Source organism: Cebus imitator, unplaced genomic scaffold (genome assembly GCF_001604975.1).
Source record: "Cebus imitator isolate Cc_AM_T3 unplaced genomic scaffold, Cebus_imitator-1.0 Scaffold387, whole genome shotgun sequence".
In the NCBI taxonomy this organism is placed as follows: domain Eukaryota; kingdom Metazoa; phylum Chordata; class Mammalia; order Primates; family Cebidae; genus Cebus; species Cebus imitator.
The window spans coordinates 767,257-792,570 of NW_016107702.1; the positions used below are offsets into that span (position 1 = coordinate 767,257).

General features: G+C 40.0%; 1 protein-coding gene across 4 annotated transcripts in view; it reads right to left on the reverse strand.

Annotated features, from left to right (window-relative positions):
* Positions 1–13,075: 13,075 nt before the first annotated feature.
* Positions 13,076–25,314, reverse strand: part of MIX23 (mitochondrial matrix import factor 23) — a 20,990-nt gene continuing 8,751 nt past the window's right edge. For 2 of the 4 annotated variants that reach the window (XR_001818923.2, XR_001818924.2), the window contains exons 2-6: positions 24,248–24,373; positions 22,025–22,171; positions 19,509–19,630; positions 16,855–16,914; positions 13,485–13,517 (exon numbers count right to left, since the gene is read on the reverse strand). Coding sequence is in view for 2 of the 4 variants with exons in the window: in XM_017508174.2 (XP_017363663.1) it covers positions 13,467–13,517; positions 16,855–16,914; positions 22,025–22,171; positions 24,248–24,373 (384 nt within the window). In the remaining 2 variants the exon portion in view is untranslated. Of the gene's footprint in view, positions 13,518–16,854; positions 16,915–19,508; positions 19,631–22,024; positions 22,172–24,247; positions 24,374–25,314 lie in introns of all 4 variants that reach the window. The other 2 variants (XM_017508174.2, XM_017508175.2) reach the window with 1 other exon arrangement.

Here is a 25,314-nt window from a genome sequence, read left to right on the forward strand (position 1 = left end):
AGCTGGCAAGCATTTGTAGTTCTAGCTTACTCAGGTGGCAGAAGCAGGTGGACCTCTAGAGGCCAGCAGTTCAAGGCTATGGTGTGCAATGATCATGTCCATGAATAGCCACTGTGTACCAGCCTGGGCTACATAGCAAGACCCCATCTCAAAAATAAGATTCAGGCCGGGTGCGGTGGCTCACGCCCATAATCCCAACACTTTGGGAGGCCAAGGCAGGTAGATCGTGAGGTCAAGAGATCAAGACCATCATGGCCAACATGGTGAAACCCCCTCTCTACTAAAAAATACAAAAATTAGCTGGTCATGGTGGTGCACACCTGTAGTCCCAGCTACTCAGGAGGCTGAGGCAGGAGAATTGCTTGAACCCAGGGGGCGAAGGTTGCAGTGAGCTGAGATCACACCATTGCACTCCAGCCTCACTTTTATTAATTTCTACTCTAATTTTTATTATTTCCTTCCCTCTGCTTGCTTTGGATTGACTTTGATCTTCTATTGCCTGTGTCTCAAGGCAAAAGTTTAGGCTATTGATTTGATATTATCTTTGTTTTGGCATAAGTGTTGACAGCTATAAATATCCCTCTAAACACTGTTTTAGTTACATTCCACAAGTTTTGATATGTTGTTTATTTTCATTCATCTCAAAGTACTTTCTAATTTCCCTTTTTATTTTCTTCTTGATTTCTTCTTTGACCATTTGGTTATTTAAGAGTATGTTGTTTAATTTCTACATATTTGTAAAGTCTTCCATCCTTGTCCTCCACCTGTGTAACTCCCACCTCCACTCTCCTCACCCCATCATCTGCTCCCCAATTCAGGCTCTTACACCTGGTCCTGGATCACTGCCTAAGTACCTCTACCTAAGTACCTGCCTTCTCCATGCCAGCTATGCTCCACCATGCTGGGTGGGCACCTACCCATGGAGAAGCCAACTCCAACACCTAATTTTGGACCATCCAAAACCAGCTTTCCTTGGCCCTACTTAATAGATTTGGGGCTGAATTGTTAGGGAAGGAGAGGGGAAGAGGAAGTGAAGGGGAAAGTAAAGGAAAAGGAGACAATGAGAGAGGCAACATAAAGAGAAAATTTGCTTTTAAAATGCTCTAGCCAGGTGTGGTGGTGTGCACTGTAGCTACTTGGGAGGCCAAGGCAGGGGGTTTGCCTGAGCACAGGAGTTCGAGGCTGCAGTGAGCTATGATTGCACCACTGCACTCCAGCCTGGGTGAGAGAGCAAGGTCCTGTCTCATAAGAAAGAAAGAAAGAAAAAAAAAAAAGGTGTTCTAGAGCAAGTTTGTCCAACCCACGACCCACAGACACCCAGGACAGCTTTGAATGCAGCCCAACACAAATTTGTAAACTTTTCTAAAACTTTATGAGGTTTTTTTGGGGGGCCAGGCATGGTGGCTCATGCCTGTAATCTCAGCACTTTGGGAGGCTGAGGCGGGTGGATCACGAGGTCAGGAGATCGAGACCAGCCAGGCCAACATGGAGAAAGCCCGTCTCTACTAAAAATACAAAAATTAGCTGGGCATGGTGGCATGCGCCTATAGTCCCAGCTACTCAGGAGACTGAGGCAGGAGAATCACTTGAACCCAGGAGGTGGAGGTTGCAATGAGCCAAGATCATGCCACTGTACTCCAGCCTAGGTGACAGAGCGAGACTCTGTTTCAAAACAAACAACAACAACAAAAAACCATTTTGAGTTTTTTTTTTTAGCTCATCAGTTATCATTAGAGTTAGTGTATTTCATGTGGGGCCCCAGACAATTCTTCCAAAGTGGCCAGAGAAGCCAAAAGAGTGGACATCCCTGCTCTAAAGTCTCCCTCTGGGCTCTGCACTCTGCTCATCACCCCATTAGTGCCATTTGCCAATCCTCTGTCCCAAATAATAATAATAGCTAATATGTATTAAAAGATTACCATGCTCTAGGTAGTGTTCCAAAGACTTTACAAATAAAACCTATTTAATTTGTATAACAATCTCATGAGATAAATATTATTGCTATCCCCTCTTTACAGAAGACTGAGTATAGAGAGGGGAAGTTATTTGTGCAAGGCCACATAACTAGTTAGTAGAGGAGTGAGGATGTGATCCCAGGATTGGCCTCCAGGGCACTCTACTAACATAAGCTCAGAATTTCTTCCCTCAGCTATTCTGACCTCAAAGCAGATACATCAGGGAGTGTTGAAACACTGGTTGTTTTTAAATAACCACTACTGACTCTTAATGCCTCAGAATGGAGAAAGCTATCCTGTTCATCTGCCTTCAGCTTCTAGCACATAAACAGTCAATAAGTGAACTAAAAGATCTCCACTGGCTGACTAGTATTAGTACTCCGGAGCTCTTAGGTACCGAGAACTGGAGGCAACTCTACTGGCCCGTAATAAGAATTTTTTTCTGAGCAATGCAAAAATATAGACACACACACATTGGTAGCTGTACACACAGAGCAGTTAATCAAAAATATATGAAACTCCATAATTAGGGCGATTAGATTTACCTTAACCTGATTTTGGGATGGAAAGTCTAAATACATCACAGGTTTAAAAATTAATCTAATAAGGGACATACAAAACCTATGCAAAGAGAATTACACTCATGTACTGCCATAATGTTGTTTTGGCCAATGACAGACCACATATACAACGGGATCCCAAAAAATTATAATGCAGCTAAAAAATTCCTATCACCTAGTGACATTGTAGCCATGGTAAAGACTTAATGTAATGCATTACTCACGTGTTTTTGGTGATGCTGGTGTAAACAAACCTACCTTGCTGCCAGTCATATAAAAGTATAGTCCATACAATTATGTACAGTACATAACACTTGGTAGTGATAATAAACAACTTTGTTATTAGCTTATGTATTTACTGTACTATACTTTTTATCATTTTTTAGAAAGTATTCCTTGTATTTATTTTTTTTTTTAAGTTAACTCTAAAACAGGCTCTGGTAGGTCCTTTAGGGAATATTCTAGAAGAAGGCATTGTTATCATAGGAGATAACTCCATGTATGTTATTGTCGCTGAAGACCTTCCAGTGGGATAAGATGTGGAGGCTGAAAATTGTAATATTCTGCCAGGTGCGGTGGCTCACGCCTGTAATCCCAGCACTTTGGGAGGCCAAGGTGGGTGGATCACCTGAGGTCAGGAGTTCAAGACCAGCCTGATCAACATGGAAAAACTCTGTCTCTACCAAAAATACAAAATTAGCCAGGCGTGGTGGCATGCGCCTGTAATCCCAGCTTTTTGGGAGGCTGAGGCAGAAGAATCACTAGAACCCAGGAGGCAGAGGTTATGGTGAGCCAAGATCATGCCATTGCACTCCAGCCTGGGCAACAAGTGCGAAACTTCGTCTCAAAAAAAAGAAAAAAATCAAATACCACAGGACCCATTTAGTCTTTCCCCTTTCCTTATTGCAACTCCTTTCTCAAACACTGAGGAAGAAACTCCATCTCAAAAAAAAAAAAAAAAGAAAAAGAAAATAAAATTGATCATCCTGACCTTGTGTAGGCCTAGGCCAATCTCTGTGTTGTATTTTTATTTTTAATAAAAATCAAAAAAAGTAAAAATAGAAAAAAGCTTCCAGAATAAGGATATAAAGGAAAAATATTTTTTGTACAGCTGTGCAATGTTTATGTTTTAAGCTAAGTGTTATTATAAGAGCCTAAAAGTTTTAAAAACTTAAAAGTTTATAAAGTAAAAAATTACAGTAAGCTAAGGCTAATTTATTGTTGAAGAAAAAAAATTTTAAATAAATCTAGTGTAGCCTAAGTGTACAGTGTTTATAAAGTCTATAGAGTGAACAGTGAGTCCTAGGCCTTCACATTCACTCACCACTCACTCACTGCCTTACCCAGAGCAGCTTCCAGTCCTGCAAGCTCCATTTATTACACCATTTAAAAATCCTTTATACTGATTTTTACTGTACCTTTCTATGTGTTTTTGTTTGTTTGTTTGTTTGGAGACAGTCTTACTCTATCACTCAGGCTGGAGTGCAGTGGCATGATGGTAGCTCACTGCAACCTCAAACTCCTGGGCTCAAGAGATCCTTCTGCTTCAGCCTTCCAAATACCTTGGACTACAGGCACATGCCACCATGCCTTGTTGATTTATTTATTTATTTATTCCTTCCTTCCTTTCTTTTTCTTTCTTTCTTTTTATAGAGACAGGATTTCACTATATTGCCCAGGCTGGTCTCAAACTCCTGGACTCAAGTGATGCTCCTGCCTTGGCCTCCCAGAGTGCCCATTCTATATTTACATAGATACACAGATGCCACTGTGTTATGATTGCCTACTGTACTGTATTCAGCATGGTGACATGCTACACAGGTTAGTAGCCTAGGAGCAATAGGCTATGCCTTTTAGCTTAGTTGTGTGGTAGGCTGTATAATCTAGGTTTGTGTAAATACAGTCTATGATGTTTGCACAATGACGTAATTGTCTAATGACATATTTCTCAGATTGTGTCTCCATTGTTCAGTAACATGTGACTCTACAACAATTCACTATCCAAAATGAAAGACTTGAACAAATAAACATATTCTGTTGCTGGTTAGGTACACTTCATGTTAAAGAGACCATAACAATAAATAAAAATGAATAGGAAAAAATAACAAGTAATTTGTGCAGTGATTCTTGACCTTGCCTGCATATTAGAGTCTCTTAATGTATAAATTAACACCAAAAAATCCAAGGTAGGGCACTACTGCAGATCAATTAAAAAAGAATCTCTGGAAAACAGTCCCAGTGATTCTGATGTCAGCCAGGGTTGAGTGCTACTGTGATATAAAGGGAAAAGGTTTAATGGAAATACTAGCTCTAATGGAGTTAAAAATATATTTTGAAACATAAAATGTATTACAAAATATTCTACTGTCTGGCAGTAAGTTAAAACGTACTGGTAACAACATATTGGGAACAACAACAACAAAAATGTCAGAAAATGTGAGCCAGGCCGGGCACAGTGGCTCACACCAATAATCCCAAGACTATGGAAGGCTGAGGTGGGCGAATCACTTGAGGTCAGGAGTTAGAGGCCATCCTGGCCAACATGGCGAAACTCCATCTCTACCAAAAGTAGAAAAATTAGATGGGTGTGGTGGCATGTGTCTGTAATCCCAGCTACTCAGGAGGCTGAGGCAGGAAGATCGCTTGAACCTGGGAGGCAGAGGTTGCAGTGAGCCAAGATTGTGCCACTGCACTCCAGCCTGGGTGACAGAATGAGATATTTCCCCAAAGGAAAAAAAAATGTGAGCCAAATTTGTTTAATCCAGATGGAATAAAAGCAATGTAAAATTTTTTTTTATTTACTAAATGCTGTTGAAATATTGCATTTTATTTTGGAATATAATAAAAAATTTGTATACAAATTTCATATATACAATAATAAATTACAAATTGGTTAAAAGTGAAAAATTTGAATAATTTAACAACAACTTTAACACAGAAGATGACTTTAAAAAAAAAAAGGGAACAGTTTATTTTAAAGGATTAGGAAGTGGTGTTTAAATTAGACTTATTCTCCAAGAATTGTTGGGGTTCTCAGAGTAATAAGAAAAAAATGGACCTGCAACTGGATAAACTGCTGATGGAAAGAGTGGAAGCTTCTTAGCCATTAACAGCTATTAAAGGAACAGATTTCCCCCCTCAAGAAAAGACCAGTCTTTCCTCAGCAGCACCTTTGCAACCAAAGGAAAAATTACATCTCTGAAATATTTTCCCCATCAAGTTTGAAATGGAATATGGAAGCAAGAATTTGTACTCTATTACAAATATTATTTTTCCTGACCCCAAAGGGAAAAACTGAGAGAATGTACTTTTGCCTTTCAGGGGTGAGAGACTCAACTCCAGTTGTCTGCAGGCACGCCTAGAATTTTCTGCCATAGACTGTATTTTTGGCACAGTCTGTGGCCACTGGTATTGGACCAAGTGAAGATTCAGAGGGTATGACTGTGCCCAGGGCTGTGGGCAGGGCTTATTCTACTCTCTCTGGGAAACAGGTTTCCTCCCCTACCTGAGGGAGAGAATCAATCATTATCTGCCTAGTTTCTCATTTGGAGAGTACCAGAGACTCATCCTGGGCCCTGGAGACTCAGAGGCTTGCCTTGCTGGACTTGAAGTTCAGACACGGTGACAAATTTCACCCAAGGAGCTATCCAAGCCCATCCCTGATGCTCTGAACAATATAAGAAGTATTTCGTAAGGAAAATAATGTGCTAATGTCAGTGGATTATTTAAACAGGGAGATACTACTTGGACATTGGCTCACTGGGAATGTTTTAGATAGGCTGTTTTGGTTCAAGAGAATTTATTTTATGTAACAGGGATTTTTTATAAAGATTTGCATTTGCTGGCTGGGTGTGGTGGCTCACGCCTGTAATCCCAGCACTTTGGGAGGCTGAGGCGGGAGGATCACGAGGTCAGGACGTCGAGACCAGCCTGGTCAATATGGTAAAACCCCATCTCTACTAAAAATACAAAAATTAGCCGGATATCGTGGCAAGCACCTGTAATCTCAGCTACTCAGGAGGCTAAGGCAGGAGAATCACTTGAACCTCAGAGGTGGAGGTTGCAGTGAGCTGGGACCACGCCATTGCACTCCAGCCTGGGCGACAGAGTAAGACAATTTAAAAAAAAAAAAATGTGCATTTGCTTAGAAATCTAGAAAATGCCAGGCCTCATAGAGGAAAGGGGCCTGCACAGAAGTGGGTCTCACAGCCAGAACCAGAATCCAGGCAGCCCTAAGAACCTGAGAAGCTGTGGTAATGGGTTTTGGCTCTAGGGCTCCATAATTAGTGGGTCTCAGTTGTTCCCCAGGCAGCTGTCTGTACCTCTCTTTGTGTTTACTTTTCTGCCAGCTTCAACCGGTGTTCTTTCTTCTACTCTGTATAACTCAACTCTGCGTCACAGTGTACATCCTAACAGCTTCTGCTTTGTCAGAACTTGGCGCTTGTTGTGGCTCATCACTTCTCTCCTTCAGGCCTCACTGCCCACTGTGCACTACCTAATTCTCTCGGTATTTCTCAGTTCAAAGCTGTGAAGAATTTGATTGCCCAGATCCTCTTTTTGCCCCAAGACATGTCATAGGACACTGGCCAACTTAAGGTTTGGCAGCTCTTGGTCAGCTGCCCAACCCTAGTCTAATCAACCTAGTGTAAAAGGGTCATCTAGGGGTGTTCTCAGTAGAAGCTGTGGGTCAGTCTTCCTTAGAAAGGGCTCTGATGTGGCAGGTGTCTGATCCACATGACAAATGGATGAATGGATGGATAGGTAGATAGATTATAGGTAAGCAGAAAGGTAGATTAGATAGATAGATAGTACATAGATACGTAGATAGATAGAGATAGAGATAGATAAAGATACATAGATAGATAAACTGACGAGCATATTTTGTCCTTAGAGAAGTAGGGAGTGATTAATCAGGGGAAGAGATTTAGTGTGGGCGGAACAATTGAGCGAGGCAGGAACTTCATTCACATGCTGAAATATTTTATTATTATTATTATTTATTTATTTATTTATTTATTTTTGAGACGGAGTCTCGCTCTTGTACCCAGGCTGGAGTGCAATGGCGCGATCTCGGCTCACCGCAACCTCCGCCTCCTGGGTTCAGGCAATTCTCCTGCCTCAGCCTCCTGAGTAGCTGGGATTACAGGCACGCACCACCATGCCCAGCTAATTTTTTTGTATTTTTAGTAGAGACGGGGTTTCACCATGTTGACCAGGATGGTCTCGATCTCTTGACCTCGTGATCCACCCGCCTCGGCCTCCCAAAGTGCTGGGATTACAGGCTTGAGCCACCGTGCCCGGCCCAATTATATTATTATTATTATTATTATTATTATTGAGATGGTGGGGGGGGTCTCACTCAATTGCCCGGGCTAGAGTTCAGTGGTGTGATCTCACCTTATTGCAACCTTCACCTCCTGGGCTCAAGCGAGCCTCCCACCTCAGCCTTCAGAGTAGCTGGGACCACAGGCACATACCACCATGCCTGGCTAATTTTTTTGTATTTTTGATAGAGATGGCGTTTCACTATGTTGCCCAGGCTGGCCTTAAACTCCTGAGCTCAAGCAATCTGCCTGCCTTGGCCTCCCAAAGTGTTGGGATTATAGATGTGAGCCACTGTACCCACCCCACCAACACGTTGCAGTATGTAAAAGAAATCTGGCCCCCACCCTTAGGAACCAAGTAATGGACAGGTCCTAGTTGGGCTAGCTATTAATGTTGCTTCCTTTTAGAGAAATAAGATAAATTTCTCCCAAATTCTTCAACACAATTCCGCCTATTTCTTCATGTAGGGCTTAGTATTCTCTAGAATTTTCCTATTAGAACCTTCAAAGGTTCTTCTCCCAAATAAGGCAATCACGTAAAGTACTTAGAATGGAGCCTAATTTGTGGCAAGCATTCAGCAAATGAGTGATTATTATTATAATATTCATTAATTGAACAAATATTTGAATAGTGTATCACTTATGGGCTACATTTGGCTGTATGTAATAGAATCCCAGATACAGTGGTTTAACCAAATAGGTTAACCACCCGTTTACATCCCCAAATGAACAGATAATAACGTATCACATCTCACCACCTTCATAAAAAATTAAGTTTGAAGGCACGTAGACCAGGACTAGAATGGCAACCCACAATTCCTTCTCCTTCTTTCTGTTTAGCCATCCTTAACTTGGTTTTTCATGTTTGTCACCACAAAGGCAAACAGTTCTAACCCTTGTCACTTCTAGCCACCCTAACTACATCCCAGGTAGAAAGAAGGAAGAGGAAGGGACAGTCCTCTTCGTACCATAAACGTTTCTCAGAAATGCCCTAGCCTATCTCATTGCCCAGGATTCTCTGGTTACTACCTGGAGCTGCCGGGGAAGCTGGGCACAATCAGGCACAATCCCTAAACAAAATCAGGATTCTATTGGTAAGGAAGAGAAACATGGCTGTAGGGTAGGAAACCAGTAGTGTCTCATCCAGCTCAGGCACTGAGAAGCACAGTGCCAGCCCTCAGAAACAGGTGGAGGAAAAGAGGTGAGCAAAGAATTTTAAGTGTGATAAAGATCATGATAAAGGTGTTATGGATATGCATGAAAGGGACACGTAACTTGTATTTGAGAGGTCAGGAAAGCCTTGATGAAGAAAATGATAGCTGAGACCTGAAGCATGGATAGCAGTTGGCCAGGGAAGACAGAGAATGCACAGATGTTCAGAGGTGATACTGGGTCTTTTCTGAGAGCACAAAGAAGTTGAGGGGGGAACAGATGTACCATAGCATGCAGTGAGGTTGGACCTGAGCAGGAAACAGAGCATGAACTTCCTAAGCCACTTTAAGGAATTTGTACCTGTCTTCAAGGCACTGAGAAGCCACTGGGGTTTATTTATTTATGTATGTATTTATTTATTTATTTAGAGATGGAGCCTCTGTCACCCAGGCCAGAGTGCAGTGGCGCGATCTTGGTTCACTGCAACTTTTGCCTCCTGGGCTTAAGTGATTCTCCTGCCTCAGCCTCCCAAGGAGCTTGGATTATAGGAGTGTGCTACCACATCCAGCGAATTTTTGTATTGTTAGCAGAGACAGAGTTTTACCGTGTTGGCCTGGCTGGTCTTGAATTCCTGACCTCAAGTGATCTGCCTGCCCTGGCTTCCCAAAGTGCTAGGATTACAGGCATGAGACACCATGCCCAGCCAGCCACTAGGGACTTTTAAGCAGAAATTTGGCTTGCTGGTTTTTAAAACTGAAGTGGGAAAATCATTCAATCACAGCAATTATCTTAAAGTGCCAGTGGATTACCCATCCCTTCTTAATGCACCAGGAGATCCATAAATGCACCTCAGCCATGTCCTCTCCCCTTGGACAGGGGTGCCCTCAGCTGGCCATTGCATTCAGAAGCTGGAAGCCATGTTTGTCTAAACCTCTTATTAACATTTTGAATTTCCTTCCCAATATAATTCTGTGGGATAAAATTAGGCTTGTTCTGGAAATGCTACCCCAATCAAGAGTGATCACTTTCTGTCTTCTTTATTCCTCAATGTTTATGCTCAATAATAAAGATTCTTTTTTAAGCGTCTATCAAGTTCATCCAGGGTATTCGACAAGGCTAAATACACACAGAAATCATGAGTAACCTAAGTAATCTCTAATATACTTGATTAGATTACCTAAGTCTAGGTAGAATATTCATTTTTCTTGATTTAAAAAGGGCTCACACATTTGATTAATCTCCCACCTTACAAGATTACAAGTTTATCATTCCTGGACATTGGCACATTAGCAGGGACTACTATAGCAGCACTGGGTACATATCATTATATTTTCCAAACTGGTATCTTCAGTATACAATCTTTAAAACAGGATCTTGCTGTGCCACCCAGGCTGGAAGGCAGTGGCACAATCATAGCTCACTAGAGCCTCAACTTCCTGGGCTCAAGAGATCTTCCCATCTCAGCCTCATGAGTAGCTGAGACTACAGACAAGTATCATTTTCAATTTTTTAAGAGACTGGGTCTCACTATGTTGCCCAGGCTGGTCTCAAACTCCTGGGATCTTGATCCTCTTGCCTCAGCTTCCCAAAATACTGGGATTACAGACATGAGCTACCACACCTATTCCAGAGCACAACTTATAAAAGAATGACATATTAGGAAACTCCCTTTTTATTACTGCACTTATTTGGTACATTTCGATCTCAAGGTAAAGCAAAGACAAGGGCATTATTATTTTCAGTCAGCTGAAAGCAGCCATTTGCAACCCAGTCTCCACCCTGTTCATGATTTTCTTCCCTATTTTTTTCATAGAACTCTATCATAGTTTAGCATACCATATCACTTACTACTGTCTCCCTTCACCAAATGTAAGCTCTTTGAAACCAGGTATTTTTGTTTTGCTCAGTGATGTAATAATAGTGGTTAATAGTGCCTAGGAAGGCATTCAAATATTTGTTAAAAGAATTTGCAAATGTGTCAAAGGTGTTTCTTTATATGGCTGTCTTCTGTTCTGCCAAGGAAGGGCAAAACTCATTTGTGAACTTTTGCACCTTCTATTTCTTCTCTGTGTGTGTGGGTTGCTGAATCCTACCTTTCCGGCAACAAGCGCAAATCAACACATTGTTCTAAGGCAGTAATTAACACACAGGACACTTTTCAGTAGGCAAATCAACTTTCAAAAGCAATGTCATCATCTTCCTTCATTATCTGAGGCTTTAAATGCCATTCATCACACTAAACCTATTCATTTATACTGTCATTCCACGCTGCCTTAATTGCACATTTTTCATAACTGTTACACTGGAATGATTCAGGCACTCCACTAGCATAACTGGATTAGCTAGACAGTATTTTGGCAGACATGAAATTCTGGAAAGACTGTTAATGAATCCTTTCCAAGGATCTGAATTCCCTCCTGAGCAGCAGCATCAGGGAGTTGTCTTTTTATTCTTGCATCCATCTTTTTTTTTTTTTTTTTTTTTTTGAGACGGAGTTTCACTCATGTTACCCAGGCTGGAGTGCAATGGCGCGATCTCGGCTCACCGCAACCTCCGCCTCCTGGATTCAGGCAATTCTCCTACCTCAGCCTCCTGAGTAGCTGGGATTACAGGTACGCACCACCATGCCCAGCTAATTTTTTGTATTTTTAGTAGAGACGGGGTTTCACCATGTTGACCAGGATGGTCTCGATCTTTTGACCTCGTGATCCACCCGCCTCAGCCACCCAAAGTGCTGGGATTACAGGCTTGAGCCACCGCGCCCGGCCCGCGTCCATCTTTTCAACTCACTCATCCACCCAAAAATTACTTACTCAACTTTATATAAGGCATTTTTTACTGTGGATCTCTAGGAAATTTTTGTTGAGGCTAGATTATAATCACCACAAAAGTGTCTGACCCACAGTAAGAGCTCAAAAAAGTTTTGTTGAAAGAATAGTGGGCACTTGGTGCCCACTATCTCTATTGCTCATTTCCAAATGCATAATCTCATGGGAGTCAACGTATACAGGCCTACCAGAGACCTAGCTGACTTATCTAACTGGGCCAGAGCCAGGTGGCTTATTTAAATCACTGTGGTAGGCAAAATCCTAAACTGGCTCCCCAAGATGTCCTTCTGATCATGAATATGGGACTTGATGTTTGTGGTTATTATATAACCTGGCAAGAGATGTGCAGATGTAATTATGATCAGTTGATTTTGAGTTAAGCAAAAAGATGTGATAGGCCTAATCTAATAACACAAGCCCTTTATTTTGTCTGGTTTGTAGCAGAAAGGGAAGTCAAAGAGATTCCAAGTATGAGAACTGAATGCAACACTGCCACCTTAAAGATGGAAGGAGCCATGTGTCAAGAGATGTGGGAAGCTTCCTGGAGCGGAGAGTGGCACCTGTCAGCCAGCAACAAAATGGGGACCTCAGGCACACGATGCAAGGATCTGCCAACTCAATGAGCTTAGCAGATCTCTAAGACTCTTCCCCTATAGACTCCAGACCAAAGCCCAGCCTGGCGTTCAGCTTATTTCAGCTTTCAGACCCTAAACAGAAAACAGTCCAGTCAAATCTGCCCATTTGGTCTACAGAACTGTAAGACACTGTTTGTGGTAATCTGTTAAGCAGTGATAAAAAATAATATAACCATTCCATACTGCATTTTTTTTGCAAGGCCCAAATCCTGTAATTATAGCAGGTTTCTTACTTGTTTGCTATCATGCAAGCTGTTCTCTGCTTTTCCCTTTCCTGAATTTCTGCTTTCCTTTTCCATGACCATGGAAATACTGTCCAGGAAAGAATTCCACCAAAAATTAGTTTTTACATCTGAAAACAAGATCAGTTAAGATACTAAAAGAAAACTTCTTTGGACAGTGTCCAGCTTATAGTACTGCCCTTTTGTAATCAGCCCACAGAGATAAATCAAGGGATAGACTCATTAATGACCAAAAAAAGGTCCATATCCATGCCAATAAATTTATAAAAATAAAAAAGTACAATAGATAAATCAAGGGATAAACTCATCAATGACCAAAAAGGTCCATATCCATGCCAATAAATTTGTAAAAATAAAAAAGTACAATACAAATCAGATATTGAAAGTGCATGCAAATTCTCTTATGAGAACTGTTACAACCTGACAGAAAGGATATTAAAAAGAATAAAAACTAAAAATTCAATAAATAAATAGAGAACTGTCTCAACATAGAAAACAATCAAATAAATATGTACACTGAGTCAGAAAATTATTTTAATAGTTACAAAACTTTTTTTTTTTACAGAATCAGTATAAAATAGCAGTTGATTTCTCCATAATTATCAGAATTATTTATATTTGAGGTCTTGGCTAAGTGGGGCTGAAATCAACAAAAGGTCTTGGACTGTTGGCTCAGAAATCATCCTAGGAAGCCCGCCCTGTTGATACCTGTCATGCTTAGCTCTTATGAGATGACCCAGTCCTTTAAAAAAAAAAAAAAAGGTATCTCTTTATTCATTCTTTGGAGGCTTGAAGTGAATTCGGCAGCGTTCATTAAACACCTAAAATATTCAAACAGAAACAAAAGTCACTGAGTTATTCTGTATAAATCAGGCATGGAACTAAATTCAACTTGGTATGCTTCAAAAGGCTATCACTTTTGTCCTAAGCCAACAGATTTAGGAAACAAAAGAGTTTCCTCAACAATTCAAACTGAATTTAGGAGGTGCTGAATGCCCAGAAGGCCTGACATCCATTTATAAGACAATTCTAATATTTTAATAAAATTTAAATTACTTAGGGAAAAAAAATCAAGAGCCAGCTAATTTTGTTACTAATAAACATTTCAATTTCATATTCTGGACATTTTTTAAACAACTAGACAAAAATACCTAAAATAAGTTTAAATATTTAAAGAATGCTCAATAACTAAATGTCTACATGGAACTGTGTTAAGTAAGAATTTGGTACAGTTATTCAATAGAATACATGCAAGATTAAAAATAATTTATCTTCTGATTTAAAAGATGTACAAGACATATTAAGGGAAAAAACCAAAGTGTGAATAGTACACTTTCACTTGTGTAACAAAGGTAGAAAAATATATACACACATAAAATTAGAAAAGGTGTGACTATCTGAAAGCATACACCATCCTTTCGGGGGGAAGGGAAAGAAAGAGGTGGCTGAAGGAGAGGGATAGAAGGTAGAATTGTTACTGTATATTTATATTTTTAAAAATTTAAAAAATATTTTTAATATTAAAAAAATTTAAATCACACGTCAAAAATTTTAAGTGTTCAATTAAAAAAATTCTGAGGGCCGGGCAAGGTGGCTCACATTTGTAATTCCAGCACTTTGGGAGGCTGAGGCAGGCAGATCACTAGGTCAGGAGTTCAAGACCAGCCTGGCCAACCTGGTGAAGCCCTGTCTCTACTAAAGATACAATAAACTAGCTGGGCGTTGTGGCATGCGCCTGTAATCCCACCTACTCAAGAGACTGAGGCAGGAGAATCGCTTCAACCTGGGAGGCGGAGGTTGCAGTGAGCAGAGATTGCGCCATTACACTCCAGCCTGGGAGACAGGGCAAGATTCTGTCTCAAAAAAAAAATTCTAAAATTGAAAAGAATTTCTTCTCAGAATTTACCCCCATACGTCATTAATGTAAAAAAATCATTTTTCAGGTTAAAAAGAAAAAACTACCTATGTTGGCTCTCATTGACTATTATAAAAATAAAATAAAAATCTAAACACAGAGCTTGTGAGGTACTATTATTATTCAATTTCTATTTTTTCTTAGAGTTTAGTTCTTGTTGCCCAGCCTGGAGCAAAATGGCACAATTTTGGCTCACTGCAACTTCTGCCTCCCGGATTCAAGCAATTCTCCTGTCTCAGTCTCCCGAGTAGCCGGGACTACAGGCCCCTGCCACCATGCCCAGCTAATTTTTTGTATTTTTAGTAGAGACAGGGTTTCACCCTGTTGGTCAGGCTGGTTTCAAACTCCTGACCTCGGGTGATCCACCCACCTCGGCCTCCCCTCCCAAAGTGCTGGGATTACAGGTGTGAGCCACTGTACCCGGACTATTATTCAATTTCTTGAGTGGTAGATACTTGAATGTTCATTTTATTAATATTCATTAAATTCTGCGTGTCACATAATCTTTGGCAAAAGCATCTCACAATTAAAAGAAAACGTAGAAATTATATAGACTCTTTCTGGCCCTTTTGCCTTATAATTTGTCTCACTCATTTCCAGTCCTGACATTTCCCTGAAATTCCCAATCAGACAAGAGGGAAGCTTCAGTTTAGTGGCCTTGACACACTGGTTGGGATGATATATACAACTTGGTTGAGCCTCTCCAAATCCTTTTCCCAAGTGATTTTCTGTCCACTTCTGCTGGGCCATTGCACCACAGCACCATACCTACATTTTCTTCTTTTAAAAACAAGTAGGGACCTCATCTTCCGTGAATTGGATAGGCCATATTTTCTTTACGACTAATATTAAATCCAAAATAGTTCACTCTTCCCACTACATTTTACATATATCATAAACTTCTGCACTTGGTTTTTCAAGCCAGATGTTTCATTGTACCCCTTCCCCATCCAATCCCAATAGTAAACATTATTTCTCCAGAGAATATAAATAGGAATATATTGCCAAATCTTCTCAAGTGACAGACACCTTTATCATGTTGATGCTAAGGGCAGGAATAGGAAACCTTGGCAAAGAGGATAAGATAGAGAAATGTTATAAAGCAAAGTCAATTTGTATTTTGCAATTTATTCATGTCTCGGCAAGTTAGTACATTCTGGTTTTGATTCAGTTAACCTCTCTTAAAAATGTACAGTTTAACAACTTTCCATTAGTTAATTCAAATGATAAAACAGAATTTCCAGTACATTTTCTCAGATTTAATAGATTTTTGCCTTTGCAAATCCTTTAGAGTTTAAGAGAGGGTAAATGGATACAGTTTTTAAGAAAATAAAAAGTCAGAGTTTTATGAATTTAACTGTATGTAAGTTTCTAGGATCTGGTCCTCTAATCTAGTTCCTCACAATAACGATGCAATGATAATAAATAGCTTATAAGTCTATGAGCAATAAAAACCCTTATTATCAGATACCAGTAAAGCTACATATAATAACAAGTTTATGATTAGATAAGGTAGAAGACAAGCAACTGTATAGGGTATCTAATGATAAGAAAACTTATAGAAAGTAACTGAGCTCAAAAAGGCTAATTTTAACAAATAACCTCCTTGAAGGCTCCGAGTAGTAACTCTATCAAATATGCCTGTAATTAGTGTTAGGAGACATGGAGAATGGCTCTAATGCTGTTATGATGGCAGCTCATTCAATTCTACCATATGCTTATAAAGCTTCCCCCCCACCCCCACCCCGAGATGGAGTCTCACTCTGTTGCCCAGGCTGGAGCGCAGTGGCACAATCTTGGCTCACTGCAATCTCCTCGATTCTCCTGCCCCAACCTTCTGAGTAGCTGAGATTATAGGCACAAGCCACCATGCCTGACTAATTTTTGTATTTTTATTACACACAGTGTTTCACCATGTTGGCCAGGCTGGTCTTGAACTCTTGACTTCAGGTGATCCACCCACCTCAGCCTCCCAAAGTGCTGGGATTACAGGCGTGAGCCACCAAGCCCAGCCCTGTAAAGCTAATTGTTATAAAATGGCTCTAACTAGATGCTAACTACATCCTGCTCTCCCTCCCCCTTCCCACCCCCTCAAAAGGTTACAACCCACAATTGTAAATATAAATGAATGATCTCTACTCTCCTTAGAGCCTCAAGGCACTGTTTACTCTCTCTCCCTTGGTTTCCCTTTGCTAGTTCAGTTTCCCTCCTACTTCTTCCCAAACGTCAATGTTATTTTATACCTTCCAGCTCCTGTCATTTACCACTTCTTCAACATTCAGTTCTGACTGCATCCATTTCAACTGCAAGAAAAAAAAATTGAAGTTATAAAATTTAAAGAACTAAAACCATACTCATGTTTACCCAACAAAACCTGCTGCTGCTCTATTGTTGTTGGTTAATGGCAGAGTTTGAAGCCTTCTTGGACACAGCCAGCTTTCTCCATGTCTAATCAATTGTTAATCTCAAACTTTGCTGCATATTCTAATCACCTTGAGAGCTTTAAAAAAACTCCCAAGGCCAGTCAGTTCACAGAAGACATGCAAAAGGCCAATAAACATAACAAAGTGCCAATCTTACTCATGTATAAAGAAATGCAAATTAAGCCATAATATGAAAAAAATGAGTAAGTCTGATAAAATCTAAAGTGAGTGAAGATACAGGAAAAGATACATATATTCTTGGTAAGAGTAGAAATTGTTACAACTTTTATGGAGGGCAATTTGGCAAGACTTATAGGGAATATACACTCTCATGTCCCTAAACCCAATGATTCCAGTTTTAGAGATTGATCATACAACTACAGACCTGCAAAGATAGCAGAGAGGAAAATAAAAACAAGGAAGTGTGAACCTGATCTGAATAGAGAATTAAGAAAAAAAAAAACCTCAGGAAGGAAAACAGGGAGGAAAGAGAATATACATGTCCCAAGTGATCTAGAAAGACATGCGTTTACTCATACCTTAACCATACAGTCAGAGGTCTCAGGCTAAAAATGCCAAGTCTTTTTAGCTTTCTTTATAACTGCCAACCTAATTACTCCGACTGAAAAGTAGCCAATTCCACTGCCAGGCCCTGATAGCAGGACTCACGATACTCCCAAGAATATTTTGTTAGAGGACTTGAAGGGAAAAAAGCTGGCTAGTTCCAAGCAGAAGGCTTGAAAATATTCAGGAAAATGAGGAGAAAAAAGCATGAACTATAGGTTGATGCCGCCTAAGAGGTTAACACCAGGGTGATTTCCTCAGGCCAAAGTCAAGAACCCAGACCAAATTTGGGAACAAAATGCCAGAGAGCTCAATCAGTTCTGGGCAAGCACAAATCTGACACCCAGGCCAAAGACCCTGTCCAATTAGGAGTGCAGTTCAGGCAGGAGGTTTGAGAAATGTGTGGCAACACTGATAAGAATGGAACTTGGTACAGATTCAATGGCTCCTTGCAAGCTCCCTTTCTAGATTCAGAACTGGTGTCAAAGTGTAGGCCTGTACATATGGCTAGAACTGTGGAACAAGGAGAACTACAATTTCTGACAATTAGTTCTGCGCCGTGCAGTAGTAACAAGCCTGAAGAAGCCCATCAATGCAATCTCAGTTTCCCATTTTAATCAGCCATACAGATGAAAATCATTAAAGCTCCATTTCTCTAACAAAGCCTGGACTGACTGCCAAAGAAATAATTTCAGTTGAAGAACAGTATGAAAGTGACTAAGGTAGTCTTCAAAACCACTCTCAAATATTTAAAGGGATACCATGTAGAAAAGCGTTCAGACTTATTCTGGGTAGCTCCAGAGAGAAGATCAAGAAGCAGTACTTGGCCAGGCGCGGTGGCTTACACCTGTAATCCAGCACTTTGAGGGGCTGAGGGGGGCAGATTACCTGAGGTCGGGAGTTCGAGACTAGCCTGACCAACATGGAGAAACCCAGTCTCTACTAAAAATACAAAAAAATTAGCCAGGCATGGTAGCGAATGCCTGTAATCTCAGCTACTTGGGAAGCTGAGGCAGGAGAATCGCTTAAACCCAGGAGGTGGAGGTTGCAGTGAACCAAGATCACGCCATTGCACCCCATCCTGGGCAACAAGAACGAAACTCAGTCTCAAAAAAAAGAAGCAGTACTTACATATCATGGGAGTAGAATTTCACAATATATATGAAAATCTTGGAACATTTAGAACTATCCAAAAGAGAATACACTGACGCTGACGCAGAGAGCCTTCCCCTGCCACAGCACTCTGCCCGTAAGCAGCAGTGAAACAAAAGCTAGAAAACACTGGCTGGTGATATGATAAAGAGGATTAATGCAACAAATATAGGGTCCCAGAGACTTCAAAAACAAAAAGAAATTGCTTCTTTGTACCAGCCAATATGCTAGCTCTTACTTACATTATATAATTGAATCCTCCCCCCGCCCCCCGCCAAAATAAGAAGTTATTAGGTATCAATTCCATTTTACAGACTCAAAATCCAACTTTTCAGAACAATTAATATACAAGGTTACAAAGCCACCAAGGTAGATGGGATTTATTTCCTTAGAGCTATCTGCCTTTATTTTTTAAAATTCTGCAACATTGCAAATATTATAGCCAAATGCTAATACAATTTTATTAGTGCTACCAACAGTCACCTTTGAGAGAGTTGTCTTTGAGACTCTAGGTCTTCAACAGGTGAGCTTCCTCTAAAGGTCACTAATATGTGACAGCAGTTACAGAGGTCCAGCAAGGAAGGTGCTCTTTTTCTGAGTTAAAGATTCAGGTAAAGTAGTGGGGATTTTTTGATTGGCATCTCTGTCTAGAAATAAAATATGCTCACTAAAGTATTTAACTATTAGTCACAACTTAAAGAAACTGACTGAATTCAGGGTCAGAAGAGATGAGTTCAAGTCCCAGTTCTACCACTTACTAGCTTGTGGCTTTGGGGATGTCAGTTAGTATCTCTGAGTCTTTTTCCTCAGATAGAAAATGAAGAGGTAGAGCTGTAACATCTCCAAGAGCTCTCTCTGATTCCAAAATCTTCACAGCAAACTTGAAAATTGAAAAAAAAAAAAAAAAAAAAAAAAAAAAAAAAAAAAAAAAAAAAAAAAAATTCACGTTTCCTTATTTGCTTATGTACTACCCCATGGTTACCCTCAGTCCTATATGTTATCAAGCTATAAAGCAAACCTCATGCAACTCACTGATTGATTTCTAAACCCTTCCTTGCAGTGGTCATTCTGGTGATTCTATCTGGGCTCTAAAGACACAAGGGCAGATCTGAGGGCTGAGCAAACACATCACTCCCAAATACTCAGTGGTTTAGTTTTGAACTTTGCTCTCTACTAACGAGTCACTCTATTCTGTTTGACTTGATCTGCAAACAGTGACTTGTCAGTTTCTGATTTAACAGACTTGCCCTGGAGTTTCCTTTGTCAACACCTTCAACAGAGGTGAAATACAAACTCCAAAATTAATAGACTTTCACCAGTTTTATATAAAATATCTACATGCCTTCATGAACAGCAAGGGGAGGGTAAAATGAGTATCACTGCGTAAGGTCACTGTCCAAGGGATCCACCAGTGCCTGTTTCATGAGCAGGTATGGAATACAGACCTGACACAGTAGTCATGAACAAAGAGAGCAGCAAAGACAGTGGCTGAGTCCTAGATCCAGTGAGGCATCCTGAATTGGTGGAATGACTGAGAAAGTGCAGCAGCCTGGCCTACTCACCTTGTGTGCAGCCAGCTACAGGCAAAGAGGTCTCTTTTCTTTTCTACTAAAGATTTTCAAGAGATGACAAGGTCCCCTTTTCAAAGTTTGGTTACATCTACTAAACAAAGGGCAAACTTCATGACTGTTCAGTATGAAAAGCATGACTCAATCACACAAGGATCTAAGTCACCTATTATGCCATCTTAAAATACAAACATGAAGCCAGGTGCAGTGGCTCGCATCTATAATCCTAACACTTGAGGACGCCAAGGAGGGCAGATCACTTTCAGCTCAGGGGTTTGAGACCAGTCTGGGTGACATGGTGAGACCCCAGTCTCTACCAAAAATACAAAAAATTAGCTGGGTGTGGTGGTTTGCACCCACAGTCCCAGCTACTTAGGAGGCTGAGATGAGAGGATTGCTTGAGCCCCAGAAGCGGAGGTTGCAGTAAGCCGAGACTGCACCACTGCACTCCAGCCTAGGTGACAGAGTGAGACCCTGTCTCAAAAACAAACAAACAAAAAACACCATGATTTTAATAATTGTACACTGGTATTATAAGAAAAGTCCCTGTTCTTATAAAATAACTAATGAGTTTAAGGGTAAAGTAGTACAATGTGTACAACATACTCTTAAAACGGTTCATGGAAAAAATCTATTTATGCATACAGGTATGTGGGGAGAGAGGGAGAAGGAGGAAGGCAGGGAAGAATAAAGAGAAGGAGAGAGGGAGGGTGAAGAGAATGAACTACAAAGCAGGTGGGCAACATACAAAAGACAAATGAATATAGGTAAAGGGCATATGGGAGTTCCACGTACTATTCTTACAACTTTTCTGTAAGTTTGAAATTATACAAAATAAAAAGCTACCCCCAAAGAGTCCCCTCAAAAGAAAGGCAGCAATAAATCCCAAATAATAAAATATGCTGTATTTTTCTATTGTTTCCTTGACACATCATATATAAGGGCTGTAAAGAAAACAGTTCTGCTGCATTGACTGTAATCTCAAGTCTACACCCTATCGACATTATAGTTGACTTGGGAAAACAGGCTTCCTCTGACACATCCCTAGGTAGGCACTTGCTATTTTCTTAAAAGTAAAAACACTGTAGGGATGGGGGGAGGAAATGGGAAAAGGCCATGTCCAAGAAAAAGCCAAAGATCCGTGGCAACTTTTACACAGTAGGGAAATAAATTATAATGAGGTACAAGTGCACCTGGCATCATATTATATTTTTATGGCTAACGAGGGTAATATTCTGAAGTTAAATAGTCTGTATTACATTTCAGCAGATTTCTACAGAATGAAACTGGAGGTATTCTCAAAACATAAATATATTAGAGATGTTTTTTCTCAAGTTAAGTCTCAAAAGGCAGATGCTGTACAGATGTGATTTCCCCAGAATTTCTGATGTGGTAGTTTGCCTGTAGTGATCCCTTGTCTTTAATAGTGGGAAAGAAACAAACAAAGAAATGAAAATGAATTATAACTATGTGCTTATTTTAGCCAAAGCTGCTATGCTGCATTTTTTCAAGAAGTGCACATTAGTTTACCACTTAATATCTAAACATAATAATATAAAGCCCACTAAAATTGAGGCACTAATCTGGTCATTTTTTTTTTAAGTAATAGCCATATTATATGCCAAAATTTTCATATTAAAAATTTTACTTTGAAGCCTACAGCTGGAAAAACTTTGCCTGAGAAATGTTAATTCTGTTCAACTTACCTTTGTCTGCTCTTTTCTAAGTTGCTTTAATAACGTTAAATCGTCCAAATTCTTTTCTCTCTCTTCTCGGAGGTTTTTTACTACTTCTGACGTCTGGGCTATACAATTTTTTATGACTTTGTCTCTACTGGCATGAGCTGCCATCAACTAAAAGAACAAAGGAATGAAATGAGAAACAAAAAGTGCATCAATTTATCATATTTTTGGGTTTTTTTAAAAAGTCCTTGAAACTACAGAAATTTAATACTTTCTAAAACAATTTCTGATGACTGAATCCATGAAAGAGAAGATTGTGTTGAATCAGCAACGTCACCTAAAAACATAAGTGGCAGCATCTCTGAGGGTGGAGGTATGAGGTCTGGGGCTGTCCTGCTCCTCAATATGCTGCCAGTGTTGCCCTCATCTATCTTCCCGCATTCCCTGTGCTGGGCTTTTCACTTCCGTTTCCTCTACCCTACGCTACTGACTTTCCCCATGATTCTATCCATGTGTTCCTCTACCCTACATCCAACCACACACACCTGGCCACTTAAGGCTAATTCTTCCTCTCTTTCTTTGTCCTTTCATATGTTTTTCTGTCTCGCATTGTCAACAAGTGAAAGAAATTATAAACTAGGTCATGTATAGAAGATTTCGTTACAATAAAGAACAAAGAATGCTACATTTACCTACTCAAGACAGTGCCCTTTTCAAGATTATTAAGTATTGATAAGGAAAATTTATATATGAAGCACAGATTAGTGCTTCATGTTGGCTCATGCCTGTAATCCCAGCAAATTGGGAGGCCGAGGCAGGCGGATCACTTGAGGTCAGGAGTTTGAGACCAGACTGGCCAACATGGCGAAAACCCCATCTCTACCAAAAAATACATAAAAAATTAACCAGGTGTGTTAGCACGTGCCTGTTGTCCCACCTACTAGGGAGACTGAGTTGGGAGAATCATTTGAACCTGGGAGGTAGAAGTTACAGTGAGGCAAGATCTTGCCACTGTACTGCAGCCTGGGTGACAAAGTGAGACACTATCTCAAAAAAACAAAACAAAACAAAACAAAACTAAGGCAGAGGTTATGTAACGTATTTAAGGTCACCAAGCTAGGAGGTAGCAGATGTGAGATTAATCTAGGTCTAAAATCTATATTGTTAATCACTATACTCTAAACATCTAGGTTAATAGGAAGATTGTAAATGGAAATAACTTTATAGATTACGGAGATTATATGAGTAGTGAGGTGAGGGTGGGGTATCACCATAAATTCTAGTTCTTCAGACAGAGGTACCCAAAGAAAGTGAACTGTCAAATAGCCTCATGGCAAATTAGAACTGGTCCCATGCTACCTACTTGCAATACTGAATTCCACTCGTTAAGAGTCCACAACCTTATGATTTTCTCAAGCCACTAGACTTACCTGCTCATTTAAAGTAACATACTTTAACACAGAACAAAAATATCAGTAGTTAGTGCCTCTGAATTGAACTGTCATGGATAAGCTTGTCTAAAACTGATCTGAGAAAGGCAGATTAGGTTTTAAGTATGCCTTCTTTATGACTATGAATCCAAAGGTAACCTTGTGGTAGAGCTTAAAACTTTAGCTTCCAAATTAATGAAAGAATATAAGTAAATAAACTACAAAAAATATTTTGCTGCAGCATTATTTCCTTCTGCTTTTGGAAATTAAAAAAGAAAACGGGAGGTAATGAAAAAATATACTTGAGAAACCAAAGCCTCAGGAAAGGACAATTGATCCATGGCTTTCCTTCTCTCCCAGTTGCCAAATGCTTTTATTCCTCTTCCTGAGGAGTGAGAAAAAGAAGATTTAAAGGTGTGAAGGGTTTTAATTCTTCCTTATACCAGCTGTCTGGCTTTTTAGAACTAATGTACTCACAGTCCTTGCTCTTCCTACTGTTTTGCTTTACTGTTTCACTCTCCCCCTTTCATTCCTTTGTGCATAAGATCTCCTTAAGTTAAAGGCTGCAAAACAACTGCTCCCATTCTTTAGAACCATTTCTTCACAGATTTGGTAAGATTTCACAAGTGTAAGATCCCACATTTTCTTTAGGGTGTGGAAAATACATAAAAATTATATACGCCATCAGGTATAAGCAAAGAAATATGAAGATGTCATTCCTTTAGTCACAGCTGAGTTGCAAGATAACTGATTTCTTATTTAGCTTGCAAAGAAAGGCATAAAAGAAGGAAATGAGAGACTCAAAAAATACACTTACTGACTCATAAAGCTGTTTACAGGTTTGGCTGGCATCAATTTTCCCTACAAAGGAAGCTGTTGGAACTGTAGTGTTTAATTCATGTACTATTCTGTCATCAATTGTCCTCATCACCTTGAGTAATTCCTATAAGGATTTAAAATAAAAAAAATAACCTGAATGGAAAGTTAGTGATAAAAAATAAGTATTTAAGTAAAAAGTAAAACTCTTGGATATTTTATAACCCTGTAAGTCAAGAGTGAGGAATCCAAGCCAAATATAGTGCAACCATAAGAAAATGTTTATTACAAGGTTAATGGGTAGGTTAAGTAACAGTAATCTGAACAGTGGGCACCAACTCTGCCTCCTTGGCTCGAACGTGATTGTCTTAAGGGTTAAGACTGTTTTACTCATGTTGAAACCCCATTTACTGGCATGGTGTTTAGCAAACAGTGTATGCTCCTTCCATCTCCAGCATACAGCCAATAACGTATGCTAGTGAACTTTAGTTTTTACTTTTTCTTAGTAAACCTAGCTCATATCTTCCAAGGACCCCCTTCCCTCAGAAAGCCTCCAACTCTCAAAAAAACAACCAACAGAAAAATAATATCAAAAGGGCAGGGAACTTAAAAAGACTGGTGGTAACTACCTACACAGTATAGCCCCTCCTCCCATGTGATCAGTGTGCTTCTTTTCACTTGTTACTAGAGAAAGGCTGGACATCAGCTACATTCCATCTTCAATTAAACTCTGGGAGAAGTTTCTGGCAGCACACCTTTCTCTTTCTTTTCTGTTTCTCAAATTTACAAAATATCCAAACAAGAACAACAACAACAAAAAAAACCACAGCCACTTAAAAATCATCAAGAAAACAGCTGGATGCAGTGGCTCACATCTGTAATCCCAACACTTTAGGAGGCTGAGGCAGGGGTATTGCTTGAACCCAGAAATTCGAGACCAACCTGAATGACATAGTGAGACCATGTCTCTACAAAAAAATTTTTAAAAAATTAGTCAGGCATGGCAACTCATGCCTACAATCCTAGCTACCTGGGAGCCTGGGGCAGGAAGATCACTGAGCCCAGGAG